The sequence below is a fragment of the Dipodomys spectabilis genome, unplaced genomic scaffold, assembly GCF_019054845.1.
Source record: "Dipodomys spectabilis isolate Male_0828 unplaced genomic scaffold, ASM1905484v1 ptg000018l, whole genome shotgun sequence".
Lineage (NCBI taxonomy): Eukaryota > Metazoa > Chordata > Mammalia > Rodentia > Heteromyidae > Dipodomys > Dipodomys spectabilis.
The window spans coordinates 8,955,740-8,973,031 of record NW_024870695.1 but is presented as its reverse complement, the minus strand read 5'-3'; the positions used below and the strand labels follow the sequence as shown (position 1 = coordinate 8,973,031).

General features: G+C 49.5%; 2 protein-coding genes across 7 annotated transcripts in view; one reads left to right on the top strand and one right to left on the bottom strand.

Annotated features, from left to right (window-relative positions):
- The window catches only part of Hdac5 (histone deacetylase 5), a 42,708-nt gene extending 36,405 nt beyond the window's left edge, over positions 1–6,303 (top strand). For 4 of the 5 annotated variants that reach the window (XM_042672225.1, XM_042672217.1, XM_042672234.1 and 1 more), the window contains 9 exons: positions 284–339; positions 454–541; positions 4,216–4,335; positions 4,592–4,689; positions 4,814–4,932; positions 5,357–5,490; positions 5,732–5,816; positions 5,937–6,102; positions 6,185–6,303. In XM_042672225.1, coding sequence (XP_042528159.1) covers positions 284–339; positions 454–541; positions 4,216–4,335; positions 4,592–4,689; positions 4,814–4,932; positions 5,357–5,490; positions 5,732–5,816; positions 5,937–6,102; positions 6,185–6,224 — 906 coding nt within the window. In that variant the 3' untranslated portion in view covers positions 6,225–6,303. Of the gene's footprint in view, positions 1–283; positions 340–453; positions 542–4,215; positions 4,336–4,591; positions 4,690–4,813; positions 4,933–5,356; positions 5,491–5,731; positions 5,817–5,936; positions 6,107–6,184 lie in introns of those variants that run through there. The other variant, XM_042672216.1, reaches the window with a different exon arrangement.
- A 3,203-nt stretch (positions 6,304–9,506) lies between these two features.
- On the bottom strand, positions 9,507–13,810 carry G6pc3 (glucose-6-phosphatase catalytic subunit 3). 2 transcript variants are annotated; one of them, XM_042673642.1, is made up of 6 exons: positions 13,499–13,810; positions 11,649–11,755; positions 11,158–11,248; positions 10,840–10,958; positions 10,508–10,649; positions 9,507–10,101 (listed from the first exon to the last, which is right to left on the bottom strand). In XM_042673642.1, the coding sequence occupies exons 1-6, from the start codon at positions 13,714–13,716 to the stop codon at positions 9,738–9,740; spliced, it is 1,041 nt and encodes a 346-aa protein (XP_042529576.1). In that variant the 5' UTR covers positions 13,717–13,810; the 3' UTR covers positions 9,507–9,737. The 2 variants fall into 2 exon arrangements, with proteins under 2 accessions (XP_042529576.1, XP_042529577.1); XM_042673643.1 differs by lacking the exon at positions 10,840–10,958 and having other exon boundaries at positions 10,072–10,101.
- Positions 13,811–17,292: the final 3,482 nt, after the last annotated feature.

Genomic DNA, 17,292 nt, shown 5'->3' with positions numbered 1-17,292 from the left:
AGTAGAAGCTGGGAGCAGTCCTGGCTTCTTTTAACTTGGATGCCAGAGTGGAAAGAATGTGGCCTCTCTAGAGACACCGAGGGGTTGAGAGAGACGAGGGAACATTCAACAGTAATGGTGTTGTGAAGATGTCTACTTGCCTCAGAGGCCAATGGTTGACATTCAGATGGTTGATATGTGTTTCTCATCTGCAATCCTTTCCATGCTTGGCTATATTTCTACCCCATCCCTGGCCATCATTCTTTCCCATCTCATCTCTGTCCCTCTCCCTATACTTCTTCAGAATGGATTTGCCATCATCCGACCCCCAGGACACCATGCTGAAGAGTCCACAGCCATGTAAGTGCTGCCCTGTCCTACCCCTGGCCCTCTGCCCCCAGCCTTCCTGTGACCCAGCCCCGCCTCACCCTGAAGCTGACCTCCCTGTCCTCTTCTCCCTCTCACCCCCCTCAGGGGATTCTGCTTCTTCAACTCCGTAGCCATCACAGCTAAACTCTTGCAGCAGAAGTTGAATGTGGGCAAGGTCCTCATCGTGGACTGGGTAGGTAGTGGGCTGAGGTTGCTGGGCAGAGGTGGGTACAGCTGAACTGGGACAGCCTGAGAGCTCATTCCTTGTTTTTTCATGCTGATGATAGGTTAGCCTCAGTCTCTTCTTCTGGACCATTAGCTCAGTTCTCACATTCTAATATGTCTCCTTCCTTTTTCTGAGAGACCCAAGTGCTTTTATCCCTTGCCCACTTTGTCCTTCCCCAGCGGCCTCAAGCATAACGTACAAGGGGTTTCTACCTTGAACAGTAGGAACAGGGATGCCACTACCACTGCCAGAAGCCACTTGCCTCCCCTCACAATTGGGGACTAATATGTGCCAGGAACCGGACTAGTACTTGACATACAGTGTTGCTTACAGCCATCTTGAATAGAAAGGTCTAGATGGTCTAGTGGCTCACACCTGTAATGCTAGCTCCTCAGGAGGCTGAGATCTGAGGATCACAGTTCAAAAGCCAGCCCAAGGGCTGGGAAGGTGGCTCAGTGGTAGAGTGCTTGCCTTGCATGCATGAGGAACCTGGGTTCGATTCCTCAGCACCACATACGCAAAAAAGGAAAAAAAGCCGGAAGTGGCGCTGTGGCTCAAGTGGTAGAGCACTAGCCTTGAGCTGAAGAGCTGAGGGACAGCGCCCAGACCCAGAGTTGAGGCCCCATGACTGAAAAAAAGAAAAAGAAAAAAAAAAAGAAAGGTCTAGATGTTCATTTCTATAAGTGAAGGCACTTTTTTAGGTGACTTAGCTAACGTCTCTCAGCTGAGGATGTCATACTTCTGTCTTGCTACACCTTTTCAGAAGCTGCCCTAATGGTGAGAGTAAAGCTCTTACTGCTCTCTATGTTCAGGGAACTCACTGTGGCCAGGAACCATCTTTTTTTTTGAGAGAGAGAGAGAGAGAGAGAGAGAGAGAGAGTGTGTGTGTGTGTGTGTGTGTGTGTGTGTGTGTGTGTGTGTGTGTGTGTGTGTCTGTGTGTCTGTCTGTGTGTCTGTCTGTGTGTCTGTGTGTGTGTCTGTGTGTGTCTGTCTGTCTGAACTCTGGGCCTGGGCACTGTCCCTCAGCTCTTCAGCTCAAGGCTAGCGCTCTACCACTTGAGCCACAGTGCCACTTCCGGCTTTTTCTGCTAATGTGGTGCTGAGGAATTGAACCCAGGGCCTCATGCATGCAAGGCAAGCACTCTACTACTGAGCTATCTTCTCAGCCCCCAGGAACAATCTTAAGCAAGCAAGGGTAGAATCTCGTGTGTGTGTGTGTGTGTGTGTGTGTGTGTGTGTGTGTGTGTGTGTGTGTGTGTGTGTGTGTGTGTGTGTGTGTGTGTGTGTGTCTGTCTGTCTGTCTGTCTGTCTGTGTCTATGTGTGTGCATGAATGCATACGCTGGTATTAGGACTTGAACTTAGAGCCTTGTGCTCTTGCTTAGCTTTTTTGCTCAAAATTGACTCTTCCAGCTTTTTGTTAACAGTTGGAGATAAAGTTTCTCAGATTTAATCTGTTTGCCTAGGTTGGCTTGGAATTTCAGGCCTCAGATCTGAGCCTCCTGAGTAGCTACGATTACAGGCATGAGCAATCAGTGGCTGACTAAGGGTAGAGTCTTTTTTTTTTTTTGTCAGTGTGGGACTTGAACTCTGAGCCTGGGAGCTGTCCCTCAGCTCTTCAGCTCAAGGCTAGCGCTCTACCACTTGAGCCACAGTGCCACTTCTGGTTTTTTGAGTGGTTTATTAGAGATGAGAGTCTCATAGGCTTTCCTGCCTGGGCTGGCTTTGAACCGCGATCCTCAGATCTCAGCCTCCTGAGTAGCTAGGATTACAGGTATGAGCCACCAGTGCGTGGCAAGGGTAGAATGTTTAAAGCTCAATTTTGGCTTAACAATTTATGTGGACAGGCTGGGAAGGTGGCTCAGTGGTAGAGCGCTTGCCTTGCATGTGTGAGGCCCTGGGTTCGATTCCTCAGCACCACATAAGCAAAAAGAAAAAAGCTGGAAGTGGCACTGTGGCTCAAGTGGTAGAGCGCTAGCCTTGAGCTGAAGAGCTGAGAGACAGTGCCCAGGCCCAGAGTTCAGGCCTTGTGACCGGACCGCCAAAAAAAAAATTCATGTGGACATGGTAGCTCATGCCTGTAATCCTAGTACTCAGGAGGCTAAGGCAGGAGATCTCAAGTTTGAGGCTAGCTGGCTAATATAGCAAGACTTTGTCAAAAACAAACCAAGCCAGGCCTCAGTGGCTTATGCCTGTAATCCTAGTCATTCAGGAAGCTGAGATCTGAGGATTGCCATTCAAAGCCAGCCCGGGCAGGAAAGTCCATGAGACCCTTATCTCCAATTAACCATCACAAAACCGGACGTTGCACTGTGGCTCAAAGTGGTAGAGCACTATCCTTGAGCAAAAGAGCTGAGGGACAGTGCCCAGGCCCAGAGTTCAAGCCCCATGACCAGCCAAAAACAAAACAAGAAAAAAAAAAAAAAGTTGAATAGAGTGTTGCATGCTTGTAATCTGTTTCAGTTAGGAGGCTGAGGCAGGACAGTGGTAAATTTGGATTTGGTGCCATCCTAGAATACATAGAAAAACACTTATCAAAAACAAGCAAGTGGGCTGGGAAGGTGGCTCAGGGGTAGAGTGCTTGCCTTGCATGCATGAGGCCCTGGGTTCCATTCCTCAGCACGACATAAACAGAAAAAGCCAGAAGTGGCACTGTAACTCAAGTGGTAGAGTGCTAGCCTTGAGCTGAAGAGCTGAGGGACAGTGCCCAGGCCCAGAGTTCAAGCCCCACAACTGACCAAAACAAACAAACAAGTGCTGAGCGCCTGTGGCTCATACCTGTAATCCTGGCTATTCAGTAGGCTGAGATCTGCGGATCACGATTCAAAGCCAGCCTAGGCAGGAAAGTCTATGAGTTCCTATCTCCAATAAACCACTAGAAAACAGGAAGTGGCACTGTGGCTCAAGTGATAGAGCACTAGCCTTGAGCTGAAGAGCTCAGGGACAGCGCCCAGGCCCAGAGTTCAAGCCCGTTGACCAACAAAAAGAAAAAGCAACTAAGCAGACAAAGTCATGTAAATGATGGAGCCTTCTTTAGAATATGTCTGTCTGTTTTAAAAGTCTTAATGGTTCCTTAACCCAAGTGGAATATGTTCTGCAGGGAGATAAATACCTTATGACTTTGTATGGCCTGTACTCAGTGTGATAACTTAGATGTGAAATTCCAGTTAGAGAAGTGAGTCCAGGCAGTTGGGAATGGAGTGCAGGTTCCTTGAAACTAGTGGGGGGTTCACCCCCAAAGCTTAGCATAGAATGGATAGTAGGCAGGTGGCTTGTGTGTGTGTGTCTGTGTGTCTGTGTGTGTAATCTGTCTGTCTGTTTATCTACCTGCCTGCCTGCCTGCCAGTCCTGGGGCTTGAACTCAGGGCCTAGGTGCTGTCCTTGAGCTTTTTTGCTCAAGACTAGCACTCTACCACTTGAGCCATAGCTCGACTTCTGGCTTTTTTGGGTGCTTAATTGGAGGCAAGAATCTCACAGATTTTCCTATCTGAAAGATGGCTTCAAACTGCAATCCTCAGGTCTCGGCCTCCATAGTAGCAAGGATTATAGACATGAGCCGCTGGTGCCCAGCCTGACAGGTGCCATTTTGACCTTTGTGTCAGAGCTTGGACCATTTCCTAAAGTTTCCACCTCTCTCTGCTAGGACATTCACCATGGCAATGGCACCCAGCAAGCGTTCTACAATGACCCCTCTGTGCTCTACATCTCCCTGCATCGCTATGACAACGGGAACTTTTTTCCAGGCTCTGGGGCTCCTGAAGAGGTACAGCTCAAGGGCCTACAGTTAGGCTCTTCCGGGAGGTAACTGATTGGGGCCCGTGAGGAAGCTATGAAAACTCATATGGTGCTGGTCCCTGGGGCGTCTGAGGGCTCCTAGTAGGAGGACCTCACAGGTCTGACTGCCCCTCAGGCAGATCAGAGGTCAGTGGAGTGGGGCTCTGGAGGTGAGTGTGGAGGTGGGACAATGTCTGGGGTCCTCCAAGCAGTAAAAATAACCTCCTCCCCTACCTTGGTGCCAGGTTGGTGGAGGGCCAGGTGTGGGGTACAATGTGAACGTGGCATGGACAGGAGGTGTGGACCCCCCCATCGGAGACGTGGAGTACCTGACAGCCTTCAGGTGGGGACTGAGAAAAAGGCCAAGGGAGGGGCAGGAGGAAGGGTATAATCTCTGAAAGGAGAGCAGTGTGGTGTGAGGCTGACCTGGCCATCTACCTGCGTCAGCTTGGGCCATCCCTTTGCAGGACAGTGGTGATGCCCATTGCCCACGAGTTCTCACCTGACGTGGTCCTAGTCTCTGCTGGGTTTGATGCTGTTGAAGGGCATCTGTCTCCACTGGGTGGCTATTCTGTCACCGCCAGATGTGAGTCTGCTGGGCATTTGAGGGAGGTGTGCAGCAGCGAGGTTAGAGGCAGCGGGGATGTGGAATGGTTAGATCTTGGACATGGGAGTTATCCTGCTGGCTCTCCCAACTTTTCTGCCAACCTTGACCCAGGGGCCAGCAGGCAGAAGCGATGTAGCATAGCATGGGTCTCCTGCTGGAGGCCAGGGGGGCAGTTTGCTGATTCCTGACATTCTAGAGATGCTTTTGAAAGAACAGCATGTGATTGGATTTCTTTGTCTTATCCTCAGATGGCACATTTAGTCTACTGACATTGTGTTTATTATGTATATATTTGGCTTTAAATCTGCCATCAAATTTTGTTTCTTTTTTTTCTTCTTTCTAACCATCTCTAGAATTGATACTATTTACCATCTTATCCTCCTTTCTTCACCCATTTGCAAAGGTTTTGGCCACTTGACCAGGCAGCTGATGAAGCTGGCTGGGGGCCGGGTGGTGCTGGCCCTGGAGGGAGGCCATGACTTGACCGCCATCTGTGATGCCTCTGAGGCCTGTGTTTCAGCTCTGCTCAGCGTGGAGGTGAGGGCAACAGTGAGAAAGGTGGGATGAAGGGCCAGAAGGACCAAGCAGCTCCAAGGGCCCTTGGGGAAGATGTGCCTTGGTCCTGAGAATAGTTGGGAATGGCTTCCTGAATAGAGCTCCCCTCAAAAGGCTGTGCTTGCCCACCATGAGGATGTCTGACTGAAGGAGGGTAGTTGAAGGGGCAGGTATCACCACCCCATATCCTCACCCCTAATCCTGGTCTTCTCTCTCCTTCCAGCTCCAGCCTTTGGATGAGGCAGTCTTACAGCAAAAGCCCAACGTCAACGCAGTGACCACACTTGAGAAAGTCATCGAGATCCAGAGTGCGTGGGAACAAGCCAAGGGGCTCAGACCTCCGGTTGCCTTATGGGAGCCACTGGGCTGGTAGCACCACATGGGGCTGTGTTCACCTCCCTGACTCCCTACTGGTCCTTCTTCCCCAGGCAAACACTGGAGTTGTGTGCAGAGGTTTGCTGCTGGTTTGGGCCGCTCTCTGCGGGAGGCTCAGGCAGGTGAGACTGAGGAGGCCGAGACTGTGAGCGCCATGGCCTTGCTGTCAGTGGGGGCTGAACAGGCCCAGGCTGCTGCTGCCCGAGAACACAGCCCCAGGTAAGCTCCTCACCTCCCACTCCTGTCTCTGGCCCACACTAGTCTCTCTCACTGAGTGTCCTTCCTGTGCTTGTCCCCACAGGCCGGCAGAGGAGCCCATGGAGCAGGAGCCTGCCCTCTGACACTCTGGCCCCCATCCTGGGCTTCATCATTGTGATTTTGTTTATTTTTTCTATTAAAAACAAAAAGTCACACATTCAACAATGCGTGCTGTGTGGGTCTCTCAGCCTTGCCCCTTCTGCTCCTCTAAGCTGCCTCAGGCCCCCCGACCATATATGACCCACATCCCAGTTCTAGAAGTTGCTCTCTGTAGGAGGTGAAGGTTCACAGTCCAGCCCCTCCTCCATTTTGCACCCTATGCCATTTCCCTAAATTCTGTCCTTTCCACCTTGGAGTCTGGGCCAGCTCAAGGTGAGCATGGGGGCCCAAACAGTACCCTCCAGTTCTGGGCCCCCCCTGCCCCCCTAAGTGAGGTGGGAACAGTAGGTTGGTGCCTTGGCTTTAGCAGACTTTGGGGGGGGAATGCCTTAATTTCACCCCCTCCCCTTCCCACTGCCTAAGCTGCAGTGGCAGGGAAGTGGGCTCCCACACTGTACTCTGCAATCCTTCCCATCTTTTATCCCCACCATCTCTGCAGACTCCTCTTCTCTCTGGCCTCAGCACCCACCAGAGGCTATGCTAAGGATGAGGGCCTTGGGTCTGTGACCAGAGTTGTCTTGCCTCACACTCCCAGCAGCTGAGAGGATGAGGGGATGGGATCTTAAAGTTCTGAGGGTCTAGATGGATCCCCAGAGGCAGGCCTGCGCTCTCACTTCAGTTTTGCCCTCCCTGCCTTCTGCTGACACAACCTGGGGTGGAGGAGAAGGTGGTTTCTACAGGAGGGCACCAGGCTGATGAGAGCCCCCTTACTGTTTAGGACCAGATTTCTCCTAGTTATCTAGCTGCAGAAGGGTCTGGGTTATTCCCTTCCTGGATCCTTTTGCTTTGAAGCCTGAGGATGGCAAAAGATGGGTTTAGAACAGGCAGAACCAAACCCCAAGAACCCAGTAACTGGCCTCAACTAAAAGATTCCCTTCCTCCAGGGTTATCTTTGTTGGCCACTAGGCTAAGGGGTCCAAGACCAGGAGAGGCTGGGTGCTGTCTCTCCTTTTTTCTAGTAGCCCTATGTCCAAGGCTGGGGGCCACAGGCTTCCAGTGAATGCTGTCTAGCCTGTAGGAAACCAAAGATGTGAAGTAGCTCCTAGGGGCCCAATTCCTCCCTGATGTCACATCCGTAATCTCCCATCCCCAGGGCCCCACCAATCTGTTTACATAGTTATGATCCAGATGGGGGCCTGAGCAGGGTTGTGGGAGCCAGGGGAGGGGCAGAGTCCCACCACCATTGGTTCACTGTGTGCTTGTGTGTTGTGTTCTGGATTCTCTTGGGGGGATGGAGATGGGGCTAGGCCCAGTGTACCAGGCCTCCCTGCACTGAGCCCCAGGCTCTGGCTCCTCTATCTGTGGCTGGTCTGGTTCTCGTGTAAACCCACTCCTTGCTTTGTCTCAGTTAAGTATTTTGTAACCCATTACACTGTGTGTCCTTGTGTAAATAAACTTGTTTCTTGCAGTGCCTTCTGGGGCTAGTGATGTCTGTTCTCTGGGATCCCAAATGGAATAGGTTCTTACCCCTTTCTAGCCAAAAGCAAACCATCTGCCTTTTTTTCAGCCTTGGACTAGAAAGCAGTTTGGTATGCCAGAAGCCAACTGGAAGATCTCAGTCCTGTAGGTGAAAGATAAGCCAGGCCCGGGGGCTGGGAAGGTGGCTCAGTGGTAGAGCACTTGCCTTGCATGCATGAGGCCCTGGGTTCGATTCCTCAGCACCACATAAGAAAAAAGCCAGAAGTGGTGTTGTGGCTCAAGTGGTAGAGTGCTAGCCTTGAGCTGAAGAGCTGAGGGACAGCGCCCAGGCACAGAGTTCAGGCCCCACGACCAGACCCCCCCCCCAAAAAAAAAAAAAAAAAAGATGAGCCAGGCCGGGTGGCCCTCGCCTGTAATCCTAGCTACTCTAAGATCTGAGGATCAGTTCAAAGCCAGCCTGGGCAGGAAAGTCTGTGAGGCTGTTTTGTTTTTGTTTTTTTTGCTAGTGTGGGGCCTGGGCGCTGTCCCTCAGCTCTTCAATTCAAAGCTAGCGCTCTACCACTTGAGCCACTGCATCACTTCCAGCTTTTTCTGCTTATGTGCTACTGAGGAATCAAACCCAGGGCCTCATGCATGGCAGGCAAGCCATCTACCACTGAGCCAGCTTCCCAGCCCCTGAGAGACTCTTTTTATCTGCAATAAACCACTAGAAAACTGGAAGTGGCACTGTGGCTCAAGTGGCTAACCTTGAGCTGAAGAGCTGAGGAACAGCGCCCAGGCTCAGAGTTCAAGCCCCATGACCAACAACAACAACAACAAAATTCTACTGAAGCCAGGCATCAGTGGCTTAGGCTTGTAAACTTAGCTACTCTGGAGGCTGAGATCTGAGGACCAAGATTCAAAGCCAGCCCAGGCAGGAAAGTGTAAAACGCTTAGCTCCAATTAATTATCAAAATGCCAGAAATGGGCTGGGAACCTGGCTTAGTGGTAGAGTACTTGCCTAGCATGCATGCCCTGGGTTTGATTCTTCAGCACCACATAAAAACAGAAAAAGCCAGAAGTGGCGCTGTGGCTCAAGTGGTAGAGCACTAGCCTTGAGCACAGATGGGCTCAGGGATAGTGCCCAGGGCCTGAGTCCTGAGTTCAAGCCCCAAACTGGCAAAAAAAAAAAAAAAAAAAAAAGCCAGAAATGGTGCTGTGGCTCAAAGAACTAAAGCACTAGCCTTGAGCACAAACACTCAGGGACAGTGCTCAGGCTCTGAGTTCAAGCCCCAGGACACACACACACACACACACACACACACACACACACACACACACACACACACACACACACACACACACACACACACACTTCTATTGAATATATTTACAGCATCTCATAGGACCTCCCTAGAGGCCTCAGTGGTGATGGGGTGTGAGGAGAGGACCATGCAGAGAGGTCTCAGCTGAGTTTACAGCCAGACCTGACCTCCATAGAAGAACTACAGGGCTGGGAAGGTGGCTCAGTGGTAGAGTGCTTGTCTTGCATGCATGAGGCCCTGGATTTGATTCCTCAGCACCACATAAGCAAAAAAGAAAAAAGCTGGAAGTGGCACTGTGGCTCAAGTGGTAGAGTGCTAGCCTTGAGCTGAAGAGCTAAGGGACAGTGCCCAGGCCCAGAGTTCAGGCCCCAGGACCGGACCCGCCTCCCCTCCCCCTCAAAAAAAAAGAAGAACTACAAAGGAACTCCACTTTTATGCACATAGATAAGGTCAGCAGAGACATACACATAAACAAGAAAGAAATCCAGAAGTTTCAAGGACTTTATTGGGGCCCTCGACCTACTCCTCACAGTATTGCACGAACCTGCTGGTCTTGCTGTTGCCTTTGCTTTTTCACATGTTGGGAGGAAAGGCAGGAGACTGAGTCCCCTTGGAAGATACCCTTCTTTTGCGGGTTGCAGCTGTCACCTGGAGTGTGAAGGTTGTGGAGTATTGGCTCTCAGGGAAGAGAGTGGCAGGAGGAGGCACAGGAAGTCATGAAGAACGGATGGGCGGTGCTTCCTGGGCACTGAATGTGTGCACCACCCAAGGCACGAGGGCCAGGACCAGGCATGGCCAGAGTGTATACTTGAGGAAATTAAAGATGTAAAAGAGGCTGATCTGAGGGGGGTGACCCAGCCAGTTCAGGAGGCCCAGCAGTATCATGGCCAACACAAGACAGGCTATCTTCTGGCCATTTCTCAGGTGTACCCGTCGTATCTGGGCATAGCAGGGAGAGTGCAGGGCAATGCCCAGACCCAAGGCAGTTCCTGAGTCACGACTCAAGGAAGCAAAGGGCCGGCTATCCAAGAGCACCCACTCAGGCCGTTCACACCACTTGGATGCTAGGTTGATGGACCTGTAGGGAAGGAAAGTCCTTGCCAGGAGAGGCTAGAACCCAGAGGGCCTCAGCTCTTAGTCATCTGTTGTGCTGCAACCCCAAGAGGGTCTATGTGGTAATACATCCTGTCTTCAGTTCTAATGAGTGAGCTCCACCAACTAGGCACAGAATTGGGTAGGACAGGCTGGGAATGTGGCTTAGCAGCAGAGTGCTTGCCTAGCATACAGGAAGGGTTCAATTCCTCAACACCACATAAACAGAAAAAGCTGCAAGCGGTGCTGTGGCTCAAGTGATAGAATGCTAGTCTTGAGCAAAAGAAGCTCAAGGATAGTGGGCAGGCCCTGAGTTCAAGCCCCAGGATTGGCAAAAAATAAAAAATGGTAGGAAAAGCCCAAATCTACCCAGGTTCCAAAGTGGGACTTACCAAGAAAGATCCAAGCCCAGAGTAAAGAGGGTCCAATAGATGAGGCTGGCCCCTAGCATGAGAAATAGGGCAGTCAGCCCATAGAAGCTTAGTTCCCGCTCCATGGGCACCCGGGGGGTCATCAGCCAGCCTAGGACAGCACCTAGGAGAATGAGATAAGAGAAGCTTCAAGAAGTTTGAGGAAATGACAACCCCACCTCCAGCTTGGTAAGAGAACAAACTAAGACATACTGGGGCCTTGAGGTTGGCTTTACAGAAGCTGGAAAAAACAGGAAGGTTTTAGAATGGTTCTCCCACTACCAAAGGCCCACCCTGTTGCCCTAGCTCCTCACCAGTTAGTAGGCCAGACAGCACTTGATGAGGGAAATGTGCTAAGAGGAAGACCCGGGACATGCCAATCGCCAATAGGAAGGTGCAATAAACCAGGCTAGGTATCACCCTTAACCAGCGGCTAGAAAGAAGAGAGATGAATATTCAAGGGATGTCCAGCTACAGCTTGGTTTTCCTCAGCACCCAAGTATTTTATAGTTTAACCAAACACCCCAGGCACTCCAGGCTCCCTAGTTTCTAGGCTGTCATGCTTGAAGGATCATTTGGGCCTAGAATGTCATTAACCCCTGCTCCTATAGTGAATAATGCCAGAGGCATACCTGTGGGCCCGAGTGGCCATCTGGGAAGAAAGGGCTGTCATCATGGGCCAGAGGGCTGCTCCTGTGATCATGCAGTGTCCAGAGGGGCTGCCTGCCCAGAAATCCAGAAACTTGGAGTGAGAATGGTGGAAGCCAATTTTCCCTAGTGATTATTTTCACATGGCTGCCTCCCCAAGGCTGAGATTGCCCAATCTGGATCCATCCATTGCTTCCTCTTGCTTGAGGCTTTTTTCTCTCCCACCTGAGACCATTGCTTTTAGGCTTATGCCTAGCACTTTCTCTGACTTTCCCCTATACCAACTAGGTGGCCAGCACCTGGTATGAATGCCCTCCTCCCATAACTCAACCTGGTCTTTCTGGAGTTGCTTTGTTCTCTATGCTAGTAACTGAGAGGTTGGGCCTCTGGTTGGGCCACCCTGGATGAAGTGTTCTGAAACCCTCACCCAAACTCCTAACTACCTAATAAAGGAAGGAGCTTGGAGGTTTCCCACCTGGACCAGTTTCACAAGAAGAAGGGAACTGGTGAACTTTGACTGGAGCCTGGTTGTAATATCCAGACTCATGAACCCACCAAAAGGGCCTCTCTCCAAACAGAATCCTGGAAGAGAAAAAATTCAAGATGACATGACACATACACACATTGCCATGACAATGGAGGGGGGGCTTCAGGACAGTAGAATTGTACTTGAGACAAGGTCTTAAGAGGTGACATCAGAAAGACTGATTCTGGCTGGGAACTGATGGCCCAAATCTACTATCTTAGGCTGAGATTTGAGGTATCATGGTTCAAAGCCACAGGGGGCAGGAAAGTCCATAAGACTCTTATTTCCAATTAACCCGCAAAAAGCCAGAAGTGGAACTGTAGCTCAAGTTGTAGGGTGTTAGCCAAATGTGAGGCTCTGACTGTAGTACCAGCAAAACAACAAAATAAACCACCAGGCGCTGGTGGGTCGTGCCTATAATCCTAGCTACTCAGGAGGCTGAGATCTGAGGATTGAGGTTCAAAGCCAGCCCAGACAGGGAAGTCCAAGAGATTCTTATCTCCAATAAACCACTCAGAAAACCAGAAGTGGCACTGTGGCTCCAGTGGTAGAGCACTTGCCTTGAGCTGAAGAGCTGAGGGTCAGCGCTCAGGCCCAGAGTTTTGTTGGCCCCATGATCAACAAAAAATAAAAATAAAAAATAAAACAACAAAACAGATCATGAAAATGAATAGAGAAAATAGAGGTGTGAAGCTCAATTGGTAGAGGACCAGCCTTGAGCAAAGAAGCCAAGTGAGAGGACAGGGCCCAATTCAAGCTGTTGTACCAGCAGGAGATTTAAAAAGGGGGGGGGGAGAGAATAAGCAATTTGTCACTGAGAAAGGGTAGGGTGGGGAGTTGAGAGTGTCTACTAAGGTGTGCCCAACCCTTGGGGGAGAGAGCTTTTATAGTCTCCAAGGCACTAAGCACAAAGCAAACAGCAATTAGGCAAGAAGGAAATGATTGGCTAACTGCTTTTCTGTTTATAATAGGGATGAAGCCCTTGTGGAGAAGTCAGGAGGGTAAAGGACTTCCTAGCTTATTTTTCAGCAAGTCATTGTAGCCCATTCATGTCTCCTATGAACCTCCCTCCCTTTAGGTTGGGGACTTGGCAACAGAGGCTGAGGTGAAGGGAGGTGAAGCTGCCTACTTAATGGCTCTCTTCTGTACCCACAAGAGAGAAAACAGGTGGCACAAAGTGATAAACCCCAGGGCCTCCACCCATTTGCCTGAGATGCCTTGCTTTTAAGTCTCAGAATGAAGAGCCTACTTGTGAATGGAGGGGAAAGAAAAAAAGCAGTGCTTTCCCTCCACTGTTCTTCAAACGTTACTGTGCACAGAAAATCACCTGAGGATCAAGTACAGATTCTGATCTAGCAAGCTTTTAAGTGCAGCCTATTCTGTTTGGGGCATAGATCAGGGACCACATCTTAACTTGCATGGCAGTTTGTATGATGCCTGGTCAAGCAAAAGGATAGATGAATGAAAAACAGACTTGAGAAGTGGGATTTTCTGTTTCTTAAATCACTACAGATACTTGTTAAAATCCAACTGCCAACCCCGGCTTGAGTTTCTAAGTCAGTAGGTCAGAGGGAAGATGGGAGATTGGCATTTAAACACACCCCTTCGGTGATTTCTCTGAGGAGGCCAGCGTTACAAACACTGGTCCAAAGAGTAGGATGGGTGAAGTCTGGGTCTCAAATGGAGAAAATCAGTTGGCCTACGGGGTAAGGGCAGAATGGCCTTAGAGCCATCTATTGAGAAAGATCAGGGCCTTCAGTGGTAGGGAACCAGGATGACCGAGGGCTTCGCTGTCTCACCACTTGAAGATGAGGTTGAGCCACTCAGTGATGAAGCTGATCCAGAGCACGGAGATGCCTACGCGGCGGGAGGCATAGTAGGCCACTGGGAAGTAGAACAGAAAGAGGTTCTTAGGATCGCCCAGAAAGGTCACCCAGAGCCACACGTTCTCCAGCCAGGGCAGCCGGTTCTGCAGCGCCTCAGCCATGGCGATGCCCGCACTCATCGCGGACTCCATGGCGTTCCAGCGGCTGGCAGGGCCGAGGAGGGCCTGTTCTCAGGAGGAAGCCGAGGAATCCAGACAACTCCGAGTGGCTACCGGCTGCCCTCCAAAGCCCACCCTTCCTAGCCCCAAGCCCCACCCTCCCCACCAGGGGTTTGGATCCAAGTCCCGCCTCTGCCCCGCCCCGCCCCCGGCCAGCAGCTGCGCGCGCGTGTCGAGCCCGAGGCTGCCCTGTTTCCTCTCGCGCCCCGCTCCGGCTTTCCCCCTCTACTGGGCGGCAGAGGGGACAAACCTTTGCGAAGGCGTTTCCTCTGGGCCCCCACGTGGCCGCTGTTGCTGGCACGTGGGCAGCCGGCGTAGTAGAGGAACCGGCTGCTGTTCCGGGTCAGGGGCGGATTAATTTGCGCGAGAGCGGGTCCTGTGGCTGCTGCGAAGGCGGATGTATAATCTCCAGGGCCTGGTATCCTTCAAGATTGGACCTCGCTTCTTTCATAGAAGCTACTCACTGATCAGTCTGTCAGTCTGAGATCTCTTGGTGGGAAGGCTAGGACTACCCCCCCCACACACTTCACCCCCCCACCTTCTTCAGGGAGATGAAGTGGGCCCTGAAGTTAAACTCCAAATTCATCCACGAAAAGTGACTTAATTTATTTGCTATTGGTTTGGAGGCTGACAGACCAAATTCCCCAAAGAAGGCGAATTCAATTCTCTTGCCATTGCTACCCTACTGGGAAGATAAATTTAGTTTTGGTATGGGAAAAGGAGGAACAGGTACCACGACAAAAGGTCTGCTTAGACGCTGAGGTCAGGTGTGAAGAAACTGTTAAAGGGGCTCCTGAGTTTCTCCTTACCCTGAGCAACTTTGTTCTTGGTGTTTTCTGTTGAGGGGTGAAAATGAAGCTGTAAATATGAGTTCTTAGAAAGACAGGGATTCATTCACTAATTTCTCTTGAATTTTAATTGCTTCAAGGGGAAAGTTTAAACTTACTACCAAAGTCACTTTTTCTTTTCTTTCTCTCTCTTACTTTCTTTTTCTTTCTCCTTCCTTCCTTCCTTCCCTTTCTTTCTTTCTTTCTTTCTTTCTTTCTTTCTTTCCTTCCTTCCTTCCTTCCTTCCTTCCTTCCTTCCTTCCTTCCTTCCTTTCTTTCTTTCTTTCTTTCTTTCTTTTCTTTCTTTTGAGACAAGATCTCTTTGGATAGTTCCAGGCTGCCTTGAGTTTGCAATCCTCCTGTTTCAGCCTCCCAGGTATTGAGATTATAGGCTTGCACCACCATGGCCCTCTTCTTCTTACCTAGTCTTTGAACTTAGGCCCTGGCTCCAGCCTCAACATTCACCAGCATTCCTCCACACACACATTTTTTTTTTTTTAATTTTCTGAGGTTCTGGTGATGGAACCAAGGACCTAGCAAGTTCTCTGCTACTGAGCTACACCTTGAAAATCTGCTTTACAATATATTTTTAAAAATCATATTTGTTGAAGTTGCCAATGTCTGTTCTTCTAGAGATCCTGGTACATACAATTCTCTCTACCTAGGATACAGCTGCCCTGTTTCCCTAATGATTCCTCAGATTTTCATCATAGTTTTTCCTTCTCCTCCTTATCTGTGGTATTGTGCTCCAGGATTTTACTTACCTGTAGTCAATAGTAGTATGAAAAGACTAAATGGGGTTGGAGACCGTGGCTCAGTTGGTAGAGTGCCAGCCAGAGCCAAAGTATCAGGTACCAAGTTCAAGTCCCAGTCTCAGACAAGAAAAAAAAACTAAATAGAAAATTTCAGAAATAATAATAGTAATTATTATTTTTTGACCAGTCCTGAGGCTTAACTCAGGGCTTGGGCACTGTCCCTGAGCTTCTTTTACTCAAGGCTAGCACTCTTACCACTTGAACCACAGTGCCACTTCTGACTTTTTCTGTTTGTGTGTTACTGAGGAATTGAACCCAAAACTTCATGCATGCTAGGCAAGCACTCTACACTAAGCCACCTTCCCAGCCAGAAATAATTCTTAAGATTCAAATTGTGGGCTGGGAAGGTGGCTCAGTGGTAGAGCGCTTGCCTTGCATGCATGAAGCCCTGGGTTCGATTCCTCGGCACCACATAAGCAGAAAACAAAAAAGCTGGAAGTGGTGCTATGGCTCAAGTGGTAGAGCGAGAGCGCTAGCCTTGAACTGAAGAGCTGAGGGACAGCGCCCAGGCCCCACTTCCAGACCAAAAAAAAAAAGATTCAAATTGTATGCAGTTCTAAGAGGCTGTCCTGCTCTCTCTACTTTGGGATGTAAATTATTGTTTTGTCTGTATAGCCATGCTGCTTATGCTACATAACCTGGCTAGTCAGTTAGTGTATATCTTATCATATCAGCTGTCTTGGTATCTCAGTGTTTGTGTTCCAGTAATTTTTTATTTGGTTTAATAATGGTCTAAAGCCCTATGAAAGTAATGTTAGCAATTTATATATGCCAAATAAAAGCCATACTGTGTTTCCTTTAAGTGAAGAGGTGAAAGTACAGTAAGATTTTGAGACTATGTTCACATAGCTTTTATCACAGCATACTGTTATTATTTATTTATTTGCCTGTTGTGAGGCCTGAACTCTGGGCCTGGGCACGTCCCTCAGCTCTTCAGCTCAAAGCTAGTGCTCTACCACTTGAGCCACAGCGCCACTTCCCGCTTTTTCTGCTTATGTGGCACTGAGGAATTGAATCCAGGGCCTCATGCATTCAAGGCAAGCACTCTACCACTTCCACCTTCCTAGCCATAATTTTATTTTTATTAGTTGTTAGCTTACTGTGGTAAATTTATAAACTTTATGGTAGGTATGCATGTGTAGGAAAAACAGTATACATAGTAATTAGGACTATTCACGGTTTCAGGAATTCACTGTAAGATAAGGAGGGAAACTTCTGTAATCACAATACCATATAAAAAGTGGACTTGTTGTGGTGGCCAGAACAAGAATGAAAAACATGAAATTTCTCTGAAAACAAAAAACAAACCGTAAGATGAGAGAGTAGAATTTTACTTTTAACTTATTTAGTGCTGCTACTGGGGCCTAAACTCAGGGTCTCAAGTTCTCGCTTAGCTTTTTTTTTCCCTTCCTCTCAAGGCTAGTGCTCTACTACCTCTGGCTTCTTTTTGCTAGTTAATTGGAGATAAGTGTCTTAAGGACTTGTCTGCCTTGCTGTCTTTGATCCAAGATTCTCAGATCTTAGCCTCTTGAGCAGCTAAGATTACAGACTTGAGCCACCATTATCCAGCTTTGGTTTTTTTTTTTTTTGGGGTCCGGTCGTGGGGCCTGAACTCTGGGCCTGGGCGCTGTCCCCCAGCTCTTCAGCTCAAGGCTAGCACTCTACCACTTGAGCCACAGCGCCACTTCCGGCTTTTTTCTTTTTTCTTATGTGGTGCTGAGGAATCGAACCCAGGGCCTCAGGCATGCAAGGCAAGTGCTCTACCACTGAGCCACCTTCCCAGCCCCTTTTTTTTTTTTTTTTTAAGGACAGTCTTGCTACACCCCAAGGCTGGTCTCAAACCCGAGTTCCCATTGCTTTAGTCTCTTGAGAGGATTATAGGTGTGAGCCTATTGTACTTGACTGAA